We start from the raw sequence: 17691 nt of genomic DNA, 5'->3' as shown, positions 1-17691 counted from the left end.
ATGTTCCCACTGTTTCAGAGTCCATGTCGATGTGCTTTACACCGCTCCATCCATGCCCTGTATTTGGCTTTGTGATGTGTAGCTTTGCATTCAGCTGTTTGGCCTTTGAAACCAATTCCATGAAGCTCCTACCACAGTTTTGTGCTTAAATTAATGCCAGTGGAAGTTCAGAACTCTTCAGCTGGAATCAGCAGAGCGTTGGCGACTTTTACGTACCATGGGCCTTAGCAGTTGTTGACCTTGCTCTGGTCAGTGAGATGCCCCCTCACTCCTTTTCTCTCCTAGTTGATGTCACTCAGACTATGTCCATTTTTATACAGTCTATAGCACCAATACAGCCTCAAGTGGTAGATAGTCTGGTGATATGTACATGCTGGTACTTAAGGGTGGAAAGCTTTGTACTTTTTTGTATTCTTCAGAATTCTTCTTTCCTGCTACGTTCAAAGGAAGTTGAGCTTTCAGAACTGCTGCACTCAAGGCCAAAGTGGAAACGCCTGGTGTCATGAGAGGATAAGAAACAGTGTGAACTGCCCGTCCTGATTCAAATTTCAAATAACCTCCGAGGCAAACAGACCCTCTGTGTTTTCTATTTTTGCTCTGATGGGGACAGTTTGGTCCAAAACATGTGCAGTCACGGTTACTTGATTGAATTGTATTGGTTCCATCTATAAAACAGAGGAAATGAGCCTAACCTTCAGCATCATCCACCGCCCTGCTGGGGAAATCTGAGCCAGCAATGAAGGTGTGCTTTTGTGTATGTGTGAGATTTTTGGGCAGCCCCCTTTCTCTATTATAACAGATGGTTTTACCGGCAGAGATCAGTAGTCGCTGTGACCCAGATTTCAGTAGCCATGTTGGCTCTACAATTGTTGCCACGGTAACGGGAGCAAGTTGCTGGGTCTATGGAAAGTTGCTGCAGATAGATAATCCCATCACAGTCAATGCTGAGATGACTTATTGTTAGTTAAAATGGGTTTCTGATTGTGTGCTGCTGGTTGGTGTGCTGATTGCTGAAAAGCAGTGGGTTTGGATTGACTAGGTTTGGATTGAAGAAATCTTTAGTGCTTTTTGAGTGGAGTCTGTGAATTATTAAACCTTTAAGGAGTGATCATCTTCTGTTGTTATTTTCATACTTACGCTCACAGCTGTTAGGAGGGAGATTCCGTTTTCGGTGTTAAAATGTGACTCATCTTAACTATGGAGTTTGTGTGTGGATGTCACAGTGGGGTGTGTGTCTTTCAGCTGCTCCATAGTCTGACCCAATGTTTAAATAAACATGCTGTTAGAGAGTTGAGTCAAGTTTCCTCGTCATCATCTGCTGCAGTGACAACTGGAGGACAGACTCATAGCAGCTGTCTGCATGTTTATTTGAAAAGCAGCCTTTCATACACGAGCACAGCAGAGTGATTTAAGAAGTGATGAGACGATTTGAGAAGATAAAACTCACGGCATTTAAATTAACATGTGAAGAAACATGGTAAGTGCTTCTATAGAGATGGTGATCTTTCATAAAACCTCTCATAAACCTGTAGGCTGTTTGTAAACACTGACTTTTAGAAGCTGGTTGGTCTTGTGATCCGGGAGCCCCGGTCAGACTGAAGCAAGTCTTGAGATTTAGTCTGTGATCAGACCCTATGAATAAAAATATCTAAGACATGGCCTCAAGTATGGTCATAATTTTGACTAATGCATTTAAAGTTCTTGGTAAAAAGACTAAGGAAGTCAAGCTATTAAGTAACTCAGATTTAGGGGTCAACTGATGTTGATTTTTCAGGTCCAACACTCCTTGGATGTTTTACTCTTTTATTGATTTTATAAATAAATTCATGGTCAATATAATTTTGCTTTTTTGTTAAATTTTTTTGTGGATCGGTCTTTGTCAGGCTTTCATATCTGGACACACTCAATTCCTCTTTGAAGAACTGCTCAAGCTCTGTCAGGTTGCACAGGGGAACAGGCATGAACATCCCTTTTCAAGTTCTGCCACAGACTTTCTACTGGATTGAGAACATTCACCTTGTTGTCTTTAAACTATATCTGTGCAGCTTCCTCTGTATGCTTCATTCAAGTCAAGTCATTGTCTTGCTGGAAAATAAATATTCTCCCAAGCTGTAGTTCTCTTGCAGACTGAACAAGATTGTCCTCCAGGGTTTCCTGTTTTTATTTTACCTTTACCTTTACAAGCCTTTAAGTTCTCGCTGCTGAGAAGCATCCCCCACAGTCTGATGCTGCCACCACTGTGCTTCACAGTGGTGATGTGCAGTGATTGCTGTCTTGTCTGATGTCCAAAAAGCACCATTTTGGTCTCATCAGACCAAAGAACTTTCTTCCACTTGACCATGGAGTCTCCTGCATGACACTGGTGAACTCTAGCTGAGTTGAGCTGCTGAAGTTTGTTACTCTCTTAAGAGTTGTCTTGGTGTTCTCTTTACTAGTCTCCTTCTTGCACTGTCACTCAGTTTGTGAGGACGTCCTGATCTAGGTAGATTTAAACGTGTCATACTCGTTCCATTCTTTGATGATGGATTTAACTGAACTCCTGGGGATGTTAAGTGACTTGGAAACTGTTTTGCATCCATCCCCTGACTTATACTTTAAAAATCTTGTCTCTAAGTTGCTTGGGGTGTTCTTTTGTCTTCATGGTGTAATGGTGGCCAGGAATACTGATGAACCTGTGACTGGACCTTCCAGGCACAGGTGTCTTTATACTTCAGTAACTTGAGACACATTCACTGTACTCAGGCGATCCCCACACCTTTTATCTGGGCCTCTGTTGAATTAGGTGTGTCACGTTAAAGGGGGTAAATATTTATGCAGTCACTTATTTTACATTACATATTGTTATTGAATTGACATTACTTTGTAGAAATCTTTTTTCACTTTGACATTTAAGAGTTTTTGTCAAAAAAGCCAAATATATTGACCATGATTGGTTTAGAAAATCAATAAAAGGGTGAAAAATTTTTTATAGGCACTGTAATCATGAGACAACTGGGCCTTATAAATAATTTAATACATTTTATTCTTATTTTTTTTGTAAAGGGACCATCATGCACAATTTTAAATATAAATGTTGCCATTTGATTGATTGTACCAGAGACTGTATAAGCTAGTTTACATTTGCGTTCATCACTCAGTTTTGAAACATCACTAGACTCTAACTCAGATAACACAGCAGCTCAGAACAGTACATCACGAATACACTCTCACCCACACTCATACAAATATATGATACAGGCTTAAATCAGTGATATAAAACCAGTTGTCATGGAGTTCGATATCTTTTTTTAACTACAGGTAGAATTGCAGAACTAGATATGCTCTTCTGGTGTTTTTTTATGATACATTTGCATTATGGGTATTTGATTATATCCCATCATGATGTCCCATAAATGCCTCAAGGTCATTGTACCATGCTAGAAACCTTCCTAAGCTGTTCAACTCCACAGACTATAATTACGTCTCCCCAAAATGCCTGTCCTCAAATACTGACTCAACAAATAGCAGGGATTTAGAAGTAATGTGCCTGAGCTTTATAACAAACCACATGGACTAGTTTTTGTTGGCTCAATATGGCTCCTCTTAGCTCCTTCAGTTAACGGGATACAAGAGCATTTGTGAAGACATTACTTATTTATTACACTAAGCATCTCAGCTGGCCCATTATGCATAGACATAATTAAGTAACAGCTTAATATTAGTTAGGCATAATAAGTCAAGTAGGCAGTTTATTACTGAGAAGACAGAACAGAAATGTGGGAGCAATAAAAGTGGCAATAATGCTGTAAATAAAACTGATTATGAGTTTTCACACCAGGCTGAAATAATCCAACAGTTAGTAACTCTAGCAATAAATATGCAGCTGTTTGTGGGATAATATTTACTGTCAGAGCCAATGTTGGGGCTTAAAGGCTGTTCTACTTCAGTTTTCTATTTCGCAATAAACAATTTTTATTTCATGAGGATTTTTTTCAGTGTGATGAAACTATCTGGCAAACCTTTGTTGTTTTTGAGCTTAGGAGCCAAGAAGCAAGAAAGGGAGGATGCCTGATAAGTTTTCTTTAAAGAGCAAAGTTATTTCTCTCTCAGTTTAGTCAAAATAACAGTCAGTAGCAGCCTTTTAAAGTGCATCTAAATACCTTAATTCTTACTTCCAAGACTGCCCATAAGAAGGAATCAAGGGTAAAGCTTTCTGGGGCTCTGCCAAATGTGGGGGGTCAGCAAAATCATGATCCATTAAAAAGTTTCACTGTAGTATCCATATTTTATTTTTAACCTGAATAATAATCATTCTTATCAAATCAACAAATAATTAAATTTATTTCTTTATGTATGCCGTAGTGAAAAATAACCTTTTTTTCAAGATGTAAACCCCTTGACAATGTGGATGGTAACATTGTACTAAACCATTTGGATAAGAAATGTCAGACGGCAGGATGCCAGAAAATAAAGTAGAAACAGTAATAGCTCTAGTGGAAAAACAATTAAATTAAATGATGCAAAAAAGGACAGCAAGTGGCGAAAATGGCCTGAAAGTGGTAAAATATAGTGGAAAAACTTGTGCTAAAGTGGCAAAAAAGTGATGGAAATGAGTTACAAGTGCCAAAAATAGCAAAAAATGGGCTAATAGTGGCAAAAAGGTGGCAAACAAAACTTTAAAGTGGCAATAATAGGTTAAAGGTGCAGTGTGTAATATTTAGCCTAGTAGCATTCAGCTGAACAAACTTGGTAAAATAAAGCAAAAATTTATAAGACGGTCTATCTAAATAAGTGTCATCTAAATTAAAAAAAAGCTATTTTGAAAAAAAAAAAAAAAAAAAACTCAGAATAAACCTTTAATTTATACATAGGGAGGGTCCCTTCCATGGATGCCACCATTTTGGATTTTTACATGTTTCCATGATAACATAGAGGAAAAAAGGAATAAAGGATAAATAAAGTTATTGTATTTTATTGTATTGTATTCACATTACAGATACACATTAAATTCAACTGGTTGCCACAGTTTCCAGCAGAGCAATGCAATCTAGAACCCACTTCTAGATGTTGATATTCAGTTTTACACACTGCACCTTTAAAACTGGCTAAAGAGGGGTGGAAATGGCATAAATGTGGTGAAATTTGTTATCACTGGTTAAACTTGAAAAAATTGGATTAAAGTGGCAAAAAGGTGGCAAAATAATGTTTCAAGTGAAAAAATGACACAAAAATGAGTTAATATGCAAACAGTAGTGAAGGAGGATGTAAAGTGGCATATAAGGGGCTAAAGCATATATAATCAGTTATCGGTAGCAAAAATGGACAAAAATTGAGTAACAGTGGCAAAAAGATGCGTTAAGTGGTAAAAATGGGTTAAAACCCTGTGCAATGACAATAAAGGAGATTCTGAATCTGATTCAGTAAAGTGGCAAAAATAAGTGGTAAAAATAGGTTATAGGTGGCAGAAGTGGTTAAAAGATGTTAAAAGTGGCACAATTTACCAATGTCAACATGAGAGGCAATAATAGCTTGACAGACTTTCCAGTTTTAAAATTAGGTAACTGTTAGCTAGGAGGCTAACACAGATGCTACTGATCCATTCACACTTTAAATAAATCACAACTGTGGATGGATCATTCACTGTTTTTTTTTTTTCAGGGTCCCAGCCATTTCTGTGGTCAGACCTGCTTACCACTAAATAAAACTGATCGTGGATTATTTCCTCTTCTCCCTCTCAGGTGATCCTGGTGTCGGCCAATAAGCTGACTCGTTATATTGAACCATGTCAGCTAACTGATGATTTCGGAGGAAGTCTGGACTACGACCACAGCGACTGGCTCAACAAGAGACTGGTCTGTTTCTTTTTTTATAATTTTGATTGATTTAATGAGTCATATTTTAACAGTGTTGTTACTCTTGTAATTTGGCTCAATCAAGTATTACCAGATTTGTTCTCTATTTTTCATTTGCTGCAGGTTTTTGAGAAGTTTACAAAGGAATCGACGTCGCTGCTGGACGAGCTGTCGATCATCAATGAGAGTGACAAGAGCAGCTCAGTTGACAAGGAAAAGTACGAGCACAGACTCGCATAGAACACAGACACAGTTACAGTTAAAGTTGTGGGGATCATCATATCCATTTATTCAGTTTTTAAATTCTTTCTTCATATTAGATAATCAAACCAGGACATTTTAGATTGGAAATAAAATGCCAAGTCATGAGCAGGGAAATCTTGCAAGCTACTTTGCCATCACTGGAAATAAATTTGCAGACACAAGACAAAGTATGAGAGGAAGGGCAAATTGTTGTTGGTTGGAACAAGTATGCACCCTTAACTTTGTTGCTTTTTTAGGATGGTCTTAATCTCAAATCCCTCAAAGCCTTTGTGGTATTGAACAACATGCCTTTCGTTCTTCTGCAGGTCAGCTGACTGCGCTCTATTACCATCTTTTGACCCTGAAACTGTTCTTCAGACTGGTAAATATCATTTTTTACTCAATCATTAAGTTAACTGTTTCTAATATCATTGTTAATGAACCTTTCTTTCACTACTGTAAAACGAAGACTTGAAAAGGGTATCTTTTTTTACTTTAGAGGCTGTAACTTTGAAAATAATCCATTTGTTTTTGTCCAATACAGTGTGTAATAACAAAGACACTGGATTTTTGTTCCCATTACTGATATTATAAAATGCATCATAGACTTATTTACAAAATACCGTGTTCAACTTATTTTATTAGCTATGACGCTTTGCTGAAGATATTTTAACATTACTTCCCACCTATTATTGTCCTATTGTAACTTTAATATTGGATGTTTAAAAGTATAAATCAACCCTGTAGACTATGTGTAGGATTCTGCTTACAACTTTTAGTGAATTTTTTCTCTCCCAGCACCTGTCTCATAAAATACATGAAGCCTAGTGTTGGTTCATGCAGGACATGGTAGTCATATGTCCAGCTGTGATCAGCTAATGGCCAGCTGATCCTAAACATCACCTCCTAGTTCACACAGCTAATCACAGCTCTTTTTCTCAACACAGTGGTGTATTTATTATGTCATGTACTTCTCACTGATTCTTGCTTGCATGATGCAACATCTGCTGCTGGCAAAGCTTAACGTACTCCACCCCAGCCTCCTCCTTCATAGCATAAAGCTTGTTGCACCATAAAATTCAGATTCATGCTACTATAGATGAATTGCTTTTGAACTAATTTTATTGTATTAGATATGAATCATCATAAATGTATCCATCCATAAGGGGGTTTCAAGCCATGCACTCCCTGGAAAGTCAAAGCGTGCTGCTTGAGGGAACAACTTTTGAGCAGAACCTTCTCTGCCAAGTAAAACTGTATATCCATTTTGGAATAAAATGGTTAAATGTATGACAAGAGTGTTCCTTACTGAAATGTAGTTTTCAAATGCTTAGTTTCTTTGCAATACCACTTGTCATTAAACACTTTCAACCAAAAGTATCAAATAATTGAAAATTTAGACAATCTTAGTGGCATGTAAGAACAGGAGGAATTAATACAGTAACACTACAGGTAGTAGGCCTTTGATTTAAAAACAGTCGATCATTGATCACCTTTTTATTCCTGATTTACATTATGAAAGAGACTCCTCTTAAATTAAAGGAGTTTCTCCTTGCAGAGCAGTGCAGAAGAGGTGGAAAAGGAGCTGAAGCTGCTGGCATAATAGGTCAACCAGAATCCTATTTTTAACCTGCCTGTTTACTGTGTGCAGAACTGCTCATCTATGTTTTCCTCACCATTTGTGGTCATGAGCTCAGGGTAGTGGTTTTAAAAATGTAACTGTGAATCTAAGCACCCATTAAGGATCTGTGAAAGGGTGTCCAGGCTCACCCTGACCTAAAGAGAAGAGGTTTTAGGTACTTAGTCTGCCGCCACCACGACCTGGAGCTAAATAGACACTAAAGATGGATGAATGATGGACGGTTGTGTTAACTGTACTGAGCAGCCTGTGTCTGAGTGTCGGGGAGAGGTGAAAGGAGTCTTTGTTTGCGGTACCACCCTCCTCCCTCTACCAGCTCCTTTCATAATATAACATGGTGTACGCAAACACTGGTGTGTTATTGTTTCAAATGCTTTTACAACAGGCTTTTAAATCTGGAGCCAACCCTTCTGTCTCTCTCTCTGTCTGCAGGTCATGAGCTGCTGTCGGAGCTGCAGCAGCGTCGTTTTAATGGCTCGGAGGGAGGCGGAGGAGGACAGGGAGGTGAGGACACAGCTGTCAGCCAAACTAGGTGTCACTGTGCTGGTCCAGCTCACACCGATGGGTGGATATGTGATAGAAAAGGACAAGAATACATGACTGCTATCAGAATTGTTTTGCACTTAGCTATTGTGGGAAATAAAAAGTTGAATGCAGCTATTCAGCCATTCTAGAGTACCACATATGGCACTACAGTATGAAGTAGACCAAGAGGGCACAATACTCAGTGAATTATTCCTCTGTTAAAGCCTCTTTGTCCTCATGTTTCTGCATCAAGCACAGCAACGTCAGATGCTCACACGGCAGAAACAATCCACCGTTCTCATTTTGTGTTTTCCCCACTTTGACTTCAGGCTAATGCTATCGACTTTGTCTCGCTCTTAATTGGATTTTTGGGAAGCTTGCACTCAAGCAACATCAGCCAAACTTGTTACCTGAGACAGCACAATGTTTGCCAAACTAATCATTCAGTCTTAAGACTAAAAGCTTTTTTCACAGCGAAGTAGAAAGTGAAATAAGAGTGTAAGCTATGGGTAATTAAATTACAATGAAACATGTTTTATCTTACATTTTTCCCTGATCATACTTATAATATATGGACTAAGGAGTTCAAGTCTATGGAAGCCCAGAGAGGACATGTATTTAACAATTAAGTTTGTTTTCTCATGATCTTATCATGCTTAGCAGTGATAACGGTGCTATTTTCCAATGATTTCTGTCATTTTCTCAAGATCTGAAGAGGATTTTAGCATGGGACACCCAGCATCAGTATCTCAAGATAACCCAAAAATAAATTGAGATTTTGCAAAAACAACAGTGAAATAGTCATTATCTTACAATTATGGGGAAAAAAAAGATGTAGAATTACATGCCCAGGTAAGGCTACAAAATGGCAGTTGAAGAGCAATGTTTTTTCTTTATTTCTTTGTAATCTACTTTAGACATAATGAGGTCTTTTCAAATAGTCCGTTTTGGTCAGGAAGGTCCCTAACTGAGTGAAATGACCTAGAAGTATTAAAGTGCCAGCCATAATAAGAGCTGTTCAAATTTTATAGAAAATAAGGAAAGGAGATTCATCGTTTCCTTTGTAATCTTCTTTAACCCAGGATACACTGACTGGACCATCCTTCACAAAAGAAGAGAAGATATGGTCCCCAGTTCTTGCATCATCTTCATATAAAGTGACTCACCTCTTGGCTGTTTGTCAGTACAAGCAATCAACATGGCCGTAGTAATGTCATCTTCAATAAATTGTAGCCCAACGTGTAAAAGAATTTTTTTTTTTTTTGTTTGTTTTTTTTTTGCAGTTTCACAGTTTCTGTACTAGACCTTTGTCAGGCAAAAAGAAAGAAATTCTAACCCTAACCCAGCACAAATCAGTGTGGTAAAATATCAATAAATTAACCTGATCCCCCTCCATATTTCCAGTAATGACGACACTGAGTCATTTGCAGCCATGCCTTGTGTAACGACTGGGGTTGTATTCTGCACAAACAAATAATGGCAGAGTTCTTTAATTGGGCCGGGGTATTATAAAGGTTGACATTCTTATTTTTGTTTAATTTCATTTGAAACAGCATAGCTTTTACAGTTTTTAAACACGAGTCTATTTTTTTTTAAAGTGCAGCTTTTTTAGACTTTCAGTAGAGATCATCATACGTAGGACTACTTGACCAATCTAGTCCTTTGCTCAAACCAGGCCCCAAGTGGATATGGAAACACACAGGAGAGAATTTTCTGTCTTGGAGAAAATACTATATTCTATGCCGTGATGAGACATCAAAGTTTGACGAGCCCTGTGCCTATGCCATTTGAACTTTGTACGCAAGCAACAAATTTTTTTCCACAAAGGTCTCACTTTTATCTTGCAGCAAGAAGACAGCATTAAGACTCACTTAGGCGTCATAAACCAAATTGTGAAGTTAGCTAGCTGATGAAAGTTAGCTACAGCTGATAAAATGTGTGCGTTAACGTTGATGGTTTCAGTCTGAAAAATAGAGAAGAAATGAGAAGCTATCACCTGTAAAATGCCTACCTAGTGCATGAACTGTTAAATCTGAGTTGACAAACAATTAAGCTAATATTTAGACAATAACTATCTTGAGAAATTAAGAGCAAAGAAGTCGCTAAAATATTGATATTACTAATGGTTTCGTGACGTACTCACAGGATGCAAGCTTAGAACAAATACTAGCTAAAACTAGCTAACTCACTAGCTAGCATACTGAATAGCTTATGTAATGCTAGCTTTGAAACATTATTAGGAAGTACTATAATGCTAGCATTAGCTGTTATCTAAAGTTTGCCAGTTGGTTATCAAAAATGTTGTTTTATTTTGCCACAAGGAAAATTTTCCTATCAAATTATTCTCAATAACTCTGTCCAGCGGCAAATTTAGCTACTGAGATGTGAGCTTACCATTGAAAAGTAGCATTCATTTATTATACCTACAGTAAGGTGACTAGATTACTGAATTGAAAAACAGGAACATATCCGGTTTAGAGGTGGAAACCCATCAAATATTATAATTATGACAATAGTTATGTTTACAGCCCTGTTACTGGTATTACGTTAACACTTCAGCAATATAAATACTGGCATGTTTTCTGAAGTGATCTGGATTGTATTCTGGATCCAGAAATTTTTATTTGACTTTAATTGTTTATGTTTCACAAACAATAAGCTGCCTTGGCACTGTGTCTTGCTTACTGTGTATAAAAACCAAACATTTCCTGCAGTTGCAGATTCCCACTTGCATTTATTTGAAGTCAAGCTGACTTTTATTTAGACTAGTTACAGGAAATTCCTGAGTTTAGCACTTAACCACTCATCAGGCTTCAGTCTGTAGTGCGGAAGAGGCTCTTAGCCTATGTGCACCCACAACGTTTCCATCAAGGGGATGGCGCAAGCCGGGATACATGAAAATCTGGGACGTCCGGTCACCTTAACTTACAGCCTTAAAAACAGTAGCACAACATAATGACTGCACTTAAATTCCCACCCTGAGCCTAACATCAAAGGAGATGGCTTCAGAGTAAAATAGATGCTACTCTATAATAAATAAATCTGATACTTTGGTGTATTTATTTGTGTAAACATACATCTGAGGTTCATTTCTCTCAGACTTTTTATGTTGTTTTCCCACTTTCTTGTGGAGGAACGCAACCTGCTCAACCTTGAACCAAACTTTACCCCTCTCTACACTTCAGATGAACTGGGCTGATGATTGTGAGCCAGACTTATCAGACAGCATCAGTGTTAAACATCACTAATACATGTTTGGCTGAATGAGAGCAAATCCCTGTAGCCACATTCCAAAAACCTGCTGAAAAGCCTAAAAGCTGAAGAGGCTTTCCCATCAGCAGATTAATGCTTGTAGACATGTTAAATTATGAATACAGCTGCAAATTTCATGTCAACATGCGGTTATCCTTTTAATTTTTGATGGACATTAGATAAACTAGTTATAGACATTCAAATCATCACAGAAAAGCATCTATGAACACTTGTTAAAGTAGTTTTAGGAATTATTGTCACACGTAGAAGTATATGTGGTTATTGAGCTTCTTTTAATGTTGCCTCTTTACTCCGAGCCCTGCAGAGTGTATTAACTTGTTATTCATGTCCAGGTCCAGCCTGGTGTCCCATGGAGGAGGAGCTGCTGGCTCAGCCTCAGGTGATGAAGCTTCTAGACTCACTCAGGGAGCAGTACACTAAATACCAGGAGCTCTGCAGGCAGAGGAACAAACGGACCCAGCTAGACGAAATCCACGCCAAGGTCATGCAGGTAACAGATAAGCACTTAAAGACACAAACAGGGTTGTTCTGAACCCTCGTTTCCATTTGTTCTTTTAGAAAATTCAAATATATAAACTCTGGTGTTTTGATGTGCAATTTGGGTCCGTATTCTTTCAATGAAGTGAATCTTAAAACAATATTAACTTCTTTTTTTTTTTTTACTTGGTAATGAGTTTTGACCAACAGTTTTTGTTCTGCAAAATCCTGCTTTTTATCATGACAGTGACATCTTTTTGATATGAACTTTTTTAGTTGTTAGATAAAGTAAAATGGTCTTATCCAGGAGCATTAGACATGCTGGGAGAGGGACATAGCAAGGCCATTGGCTTTATATAAAGATGGACGACATGCCTCCAACCCTTGCTATTGGTCAAAAGTGAAGTTAAAATATGCCCACTAAGGATAACATGTTCATTTGGAGCAGCTGGCTGTGCAGAAGGGACTGACTTTTAAAGCAGATATATTGATAATAGCAATCTATTAAGAAACTTTTCCTAGATAGTGCTGGCCCTGCTGCTTTCTGCGTGAAAACATCCCATTAAATTGAACAGTTGAATGGGAAAGATGGGGTCTTTAGCGACTAAAGCTTAATAAACAAAAACTGTACAGTTCATGGGTATCCATCCATTTTCTTCCACTTATCTGGGGCTGGGTCCCAGTGGCAGTAGGCTAAGCATATCAACCCAGACATCTCTCTCCCCAGCGTCATTATCCAGCTCTTCCTGGGGGATTCTGAGGCATGCCCAGACCAGATGAAAAATATAATCCCTCCATCAAGTCTGGGTCTACCTGAGGTCTCCTTACAGTTGGAAGCACCTCCATAGGGAGGTGTCCAGGACGCATCTTAATTCTGACCCTTTCTCTTTATGAGGAATCCAAATCCAATAGCCAGCGAGTTAAGTGTCCTTGATTAGGTTTTAGTATCTAATCAGGTTAAAACGGTTTTCTAATTTATGTGAATGAATGAAATACAAGACCTCCCAGAAAAGTGGATACTCAATTGTAAATCTGCACACTTATAACTAACTATTTAGATAGAAACCATGTTTGAGAAAGATGTTTTGGACATGAAGTTTGATTACGAGGTTTGACTGATGTCCCATCTGTTAACATGGAGGAGATAGAGCTTTTGACCTACACAGCAGCCAGCCAGTAGGGGGAGATCCAAATGTTTTGGTTTCACTTGTAGGTAGTTGGGATGTCATCAATCTTTCTATACAACTATGGTTTCCTATTTTTTTCATGCTAATGCTGAAGCATCATGTTTGTTTGTTTTACTTTTTTAGGATTATTCTGGGGGCTTTTGCCTTTATTTTGATAGGAGGGAGACAGGTAAATCAGGGAGAGAGAGTGGGGATCCCACAACTGGTGCATTGAGGGCTATAGTCTCTTTATAAGGGCCCCTGCTATGCTCACTGAGCTAAACTGACACTGCATCATGTTTGTTTGAAATTTTAGGGGAATCAGTGTGCTTATGTAGTACCCTCAAAGAAAGCTAAAAGGCATGTCCATCATGTGTCAAAATGTACTTAAAGTAATGTTCACTACTTGTTGTGAGCTGTGGTCTAAACGATCTATAAATGTTTAGATAGACCCCCAGACATACACTACTCCTTGAATGAATCCTGCCATGGTATTAACCTAATTAATGTTAAAAGCCTCTTGTCCTGGTTCCTCCAATGTCCTGTCTTCGACCTTTGACCCTCAGAAACACTGAGTCAATGATCAGCTTCACTGCACTTCATTACATGTAGGCTCTGTTGTGTTTAATATGGTTCCTTCAGCCGCAGGGGTTTATGGGTAACACCACCATCTTGGAGACGAGCCTGAGGTTTCCATGGTAACTGAAACATGTCGGTCGCTTGCCTGGAGGATTTGAGGTGGGGTGGGGGGTGTTGGCCTAGTTCTGGATCGAACTATGCGTGTGTATTTGTGTTAGCTCTTTGAGGCATTACTGACCTGATAAATACAATTAAATCATGATGATACCAACACTCACAGCTGAAAGATTGTTCCAGATGTTCTCACACTATAATGTGTCATATTAGAGTTAGCGCTGAATAACTTAGTGCTTTTTATGACCGCTATATGTTAGTCTAATATTAAAAGACTCAGTGGTTTTATCTGATAACTTAATTTAAGAACTAGCCATACTGGAGAGTGATTTAACAGGCATAAAAATATTACTTACATTTTTGTCATAAATATGAACATTTCTGACATTCTCCATACAAATTTAAGTTTACAAAAGGGACTCTTAAATCACCTTTGACTAAACTTCTCATCAAATTTAAAAGGAGCAATTTAAACATGCAGTTCTTTACAAACTTGAACCCCCTAAGTTCCTGCATGTACATATGATGACATCACATTTTGGCTAAATGAAAAGAAATTTCATGGGAATTTAATGAGAAATTGAATGATATTGGAAGATTTCCATGAAAATGGAAAATTTCCATGACAATTCCCAGGAATTTAAATTGAATTTTGGCGTAAATTGTTATTGGAATGTTTTGGCTTTATGTTAACGTTTCACAAAAGATTTTGGGGAATGTTTGAAGAAGTTTTGGGGCAAATTTTTGTCAGTCTTTACAGAAATGTATTTCTTTGAAACTTTAAGGCATTTGTGTGGATTTTGGAAAAGAACATTTCCAGTAAAGTCGGAGCTTTAATAAAAATCATGTCTATGTTTACCCCAGGTAAGTTTGACAAATTAAAACTGCAGTCCAATCAAAAAGCTCAGGTGTCATGAAGTTAAAGAGGACACTGGGTATTTCAAAGATAAAGAGGATCTTTAAGGGGAAATGTTTAGTTTTAAGTGAAGTCCCTTGGTTTTGTGGGAACTAAAAGTCAGGCCAACTCTGCTGCTTTAATGTAATCAAACTTTTTGAATGTCTCCTTGTCATAAAAACAGAGTCCTTGAGACTGATAAGATTATTCTTTTGAAAGTTAATACATAAACTGAATTATACTTTTATCAAGTCTGCATGATTCTGTTTAACCCACGCCTTCTGTGTGCCTCAGCTGGTACAAATTAGTTTATATTTGTCCCATCTTGAGTGGCTTTATTGTATCATGAAAAAAACAAACAAAACTAAAACATATCAGAATAAATACAAAGTGGATGTTAGAAGAACAAGTACTGAGAAATACAAACTTTTTGGTGCTCAAGATGCGTCAGCAGTGACCTTCAAAGAAAGACTGTCATGACAGTACATGACTCATGATAAAGACCATAAAGTAGAGCCGGAGAGCCCCCTGCTGGTCACTCTGCAGAAGAAGCCACCACAGATAGTCACTAAGGCTGGAAACGGGGTTTGTTTGAGGGGGCTTCTGCAGTGTTCAGAAAGTCTGATGGCCTGTGGGTAAAAAAGTGTCTGGTGGATGTTGATGCAAGGAGATGTGCTTAAAATTTACTTTTTGGTATGTAAACTTAGCAAGCCTTTGAAATATGGAGAAGAAAGACTGGCTGAGATTGGATAATTTCTCCTGATGAAATCTCACATGGAGAAAAAAGAAATCTAACCCTTGCCAGGACATTCTTTTTGTCCCTACATAATACTAGCTAAGCCAGTATTTTTGTTTTCCTCTTTTCTCAGGTGGTCACCTGGCTGCAGGGTCCGGGTTCAGAGCTATTGAAGACTCAGCAGGAAATTGGAGACTCGATGCGGGCAGCTCAGGCCCTACAGCAGAAACACGAGGAGATCGAGAGCCAACACAGCGTAAGGGAATAAACACATGCTCATATACAATCATGTTTTAGGCATGGCCAGAGTCATGCTCAACATGTCAAAACACAAGGTCAAGCTTGACAGCATCTTTTATGTTCTGGCCTTTCACCCCTGGTGATCATTCGTCCTGGACAAAACAATGCTTCTGATTTGGGTTAAATTCAAAACTGAGTGGCTGTTTTCTACATTTAACCGTGAAAAGGTTGTAAAAACAGCTGCAACATTGCCGTTTTGGAAACAATTTGTTCATGTAATCAATCCACTCTTTTCTATCTTTGTGCGCAGGAGTGGTTTGCAGTATACGTGGAGTTGAACCAGCAGATTGCTGCCTTGCTCAGTGCCGGTGAAGAGGAGGAAGTGGCGGAGCTGAAGGCTCTGCAGCAGCAGCTGAGCGACGTCTGCTACAGGCAGGCGGCTCAGCTGGAAGGACGACAGAACGTCCTGCAGGCGGCCCAGGGTTTCCACAGCACCACACAGGAGGTAACACTCACTTAAACACACAAATGCTAGAATTCGCATGAACACTCTGCATCAGCTGTTTTTTGATATTTAGACTTGAAACGGGTCAGTACTAAAAAAAAAACCTCAAAGGCTGTTCGAGTTTCATCTGTGTCCATCACTGAGGTAGATCTAGGACACTTCTATTCTAGTTCAGCTCAAAGACTTTACACAGAGGAAATCTACTGTGTGTGAACATCAAAAGATGATTTTATCTGCTTTTCTAGAGTCAAGCTGATGAATCAGTATATTCATAACCGGGATGAAGATTAATGGTGCAAGAAAACACAGATGTGGAGGTGATAAACTGCTAATCAAAGTCTTGTGCCTGTCTCTACAGTTGTCTCAGCAGTTGGACGGTCTACTAGGAATGCTCTGCGCTGATGTGGCTCCAGCTGATGGAGCTTCGATTCAACAAAACCTCAAACTGTTGGAGGAGAAACTGCAGACTGTTGGTCCGTGCCCTGAATTATAACTAATTAAACATTTAGTGCCATTAGTTTCAGATAAATAGCTACATCACGGAAGTCACATGTAGTGAAGTTCTGTATCCTGAACGACCTCTCCCTTGCAGAGGCAGGTCTATCCTCCTTGCGTCAGAAGGGGGCGCTGTTGATAGAGCAGATGTGCAGCCAGCCGACATGGGCCATGGAGGAAACGGAGAGTCCAGCTGGTGAACAGCCGGATAATATTCAGCACATCCAGGGTGTCATGGAGGAGATGCAGCTGCGCAAGCAAAGGTTGCTGTTTATTTTGTTTACAGCAGAGTTTTGTTTGGAGTTGTTTCAAGTTTCTTTGAAAACATGATCATGAGTTTGAAATTACAGCTGAATGAGGTTAAAGAACTTTCGCTGCCCATTGTTTTTTTTTTTATTATTATTTTGAGCTCCAAAAAGTCTTGTGTGTCATCTGAAATTAATTTGTGTCCACATTTTTATACATTTTTGTACTTAACACATTAATAAGAAATTTAAACAATCACAACAACAAAAAGAGATGTACCAAACCTCTAGGACTGATGCAAAACAAAAAGACAGGTGCAAAAATAGGTGGAGCAACCAAAATTACAGAGGATGATGGATGTCAGAAATTAGCTGTATATAATACATAACTCAATACAACTTATTTTACAGGTTGTAGCTCCATTTACATCTGGTTATAAGTGAAAACAAAACTTGAAAATTGCAGGTCTGAAATGAACAAAATTGACAAATTAACAGTTTATTTTTTTAAATTGTTTTCACCAAATTTCCTACTTATAAAGCATGTTTACAATCGGCATTTTCTTTTCTTTTTTTTTTTGTCTCGGTGTGTTTCCACCAAAATATCAAGTTTAGTTCAGTATAGTTTGGTACATATAGCAGGAGTTCCAACTCTTCAGGGATCCAGACGATTTGACTCACTCAGTAAAAAGGGTCAGTTTGTCAGCCCCCAAAAAGCTCTTCATTTG

At 38.5% G+C, this 17691-nt stretch overlaps 1 protein-coding gene across 1 annotated transcript in view; it reads left to right on the top strand.

The window, feature by feature from the left end:
- sestd1 (SEC14 and spectrin domains 1) overlaps positions 1-17691 on the top strand; it is a 37952-nt gene that overhangs the window by 12093 nt on the left and 8168 nt on the right. Inside the window, exons 6-14 of the mRNA XM_041807462.1 lie at positions 5718-5831; positions 5955-6049; positions 6401-6456; positions 8146-8217; positions 11844-12001; positions 15612-15734; positions 16029-16223; positions 16582-16696; positions 16816-16981. Of these exons, the coding sequence (XP_041663396.1) occupies positions 5718-5831; positions 5955-6049; positions 6401-6456; positions 8146-8217; positions 11844-12001; positions 15612-15734; positions 16029-16223; positions 16582-16696; positions 16816-16981 (1094 nt within the window). The remainder of the gene's footprint in view (positions 1-5717; positions 5832-5954; positions 6050-6400; positions 6457-8145; positions 8218-11843; positions 12002-15611; positions 15735-16028; positions 16224-16581; positions 16697-16815; positions 16982-17691) is intronic.

Source organism: Cheilinus undulatus, linkage group 15 (genome assembly GCF_018320785.1).
Source record: "Cheilinus undulatus linkage group 15, ASM1832078v1, whole genome shotgun sequence".
Classification (NCBI taxonomy): Eukaryota; Metazoa; Chordata; class Actinopteri; order Labriformes; family Labridae; genus Cheilinus; species Cheilinus undulatus.
Note: the sequence above shows the minus strand (reverse complement) of the source record. Positions and strands in the feature narration are given on the sequence as shown.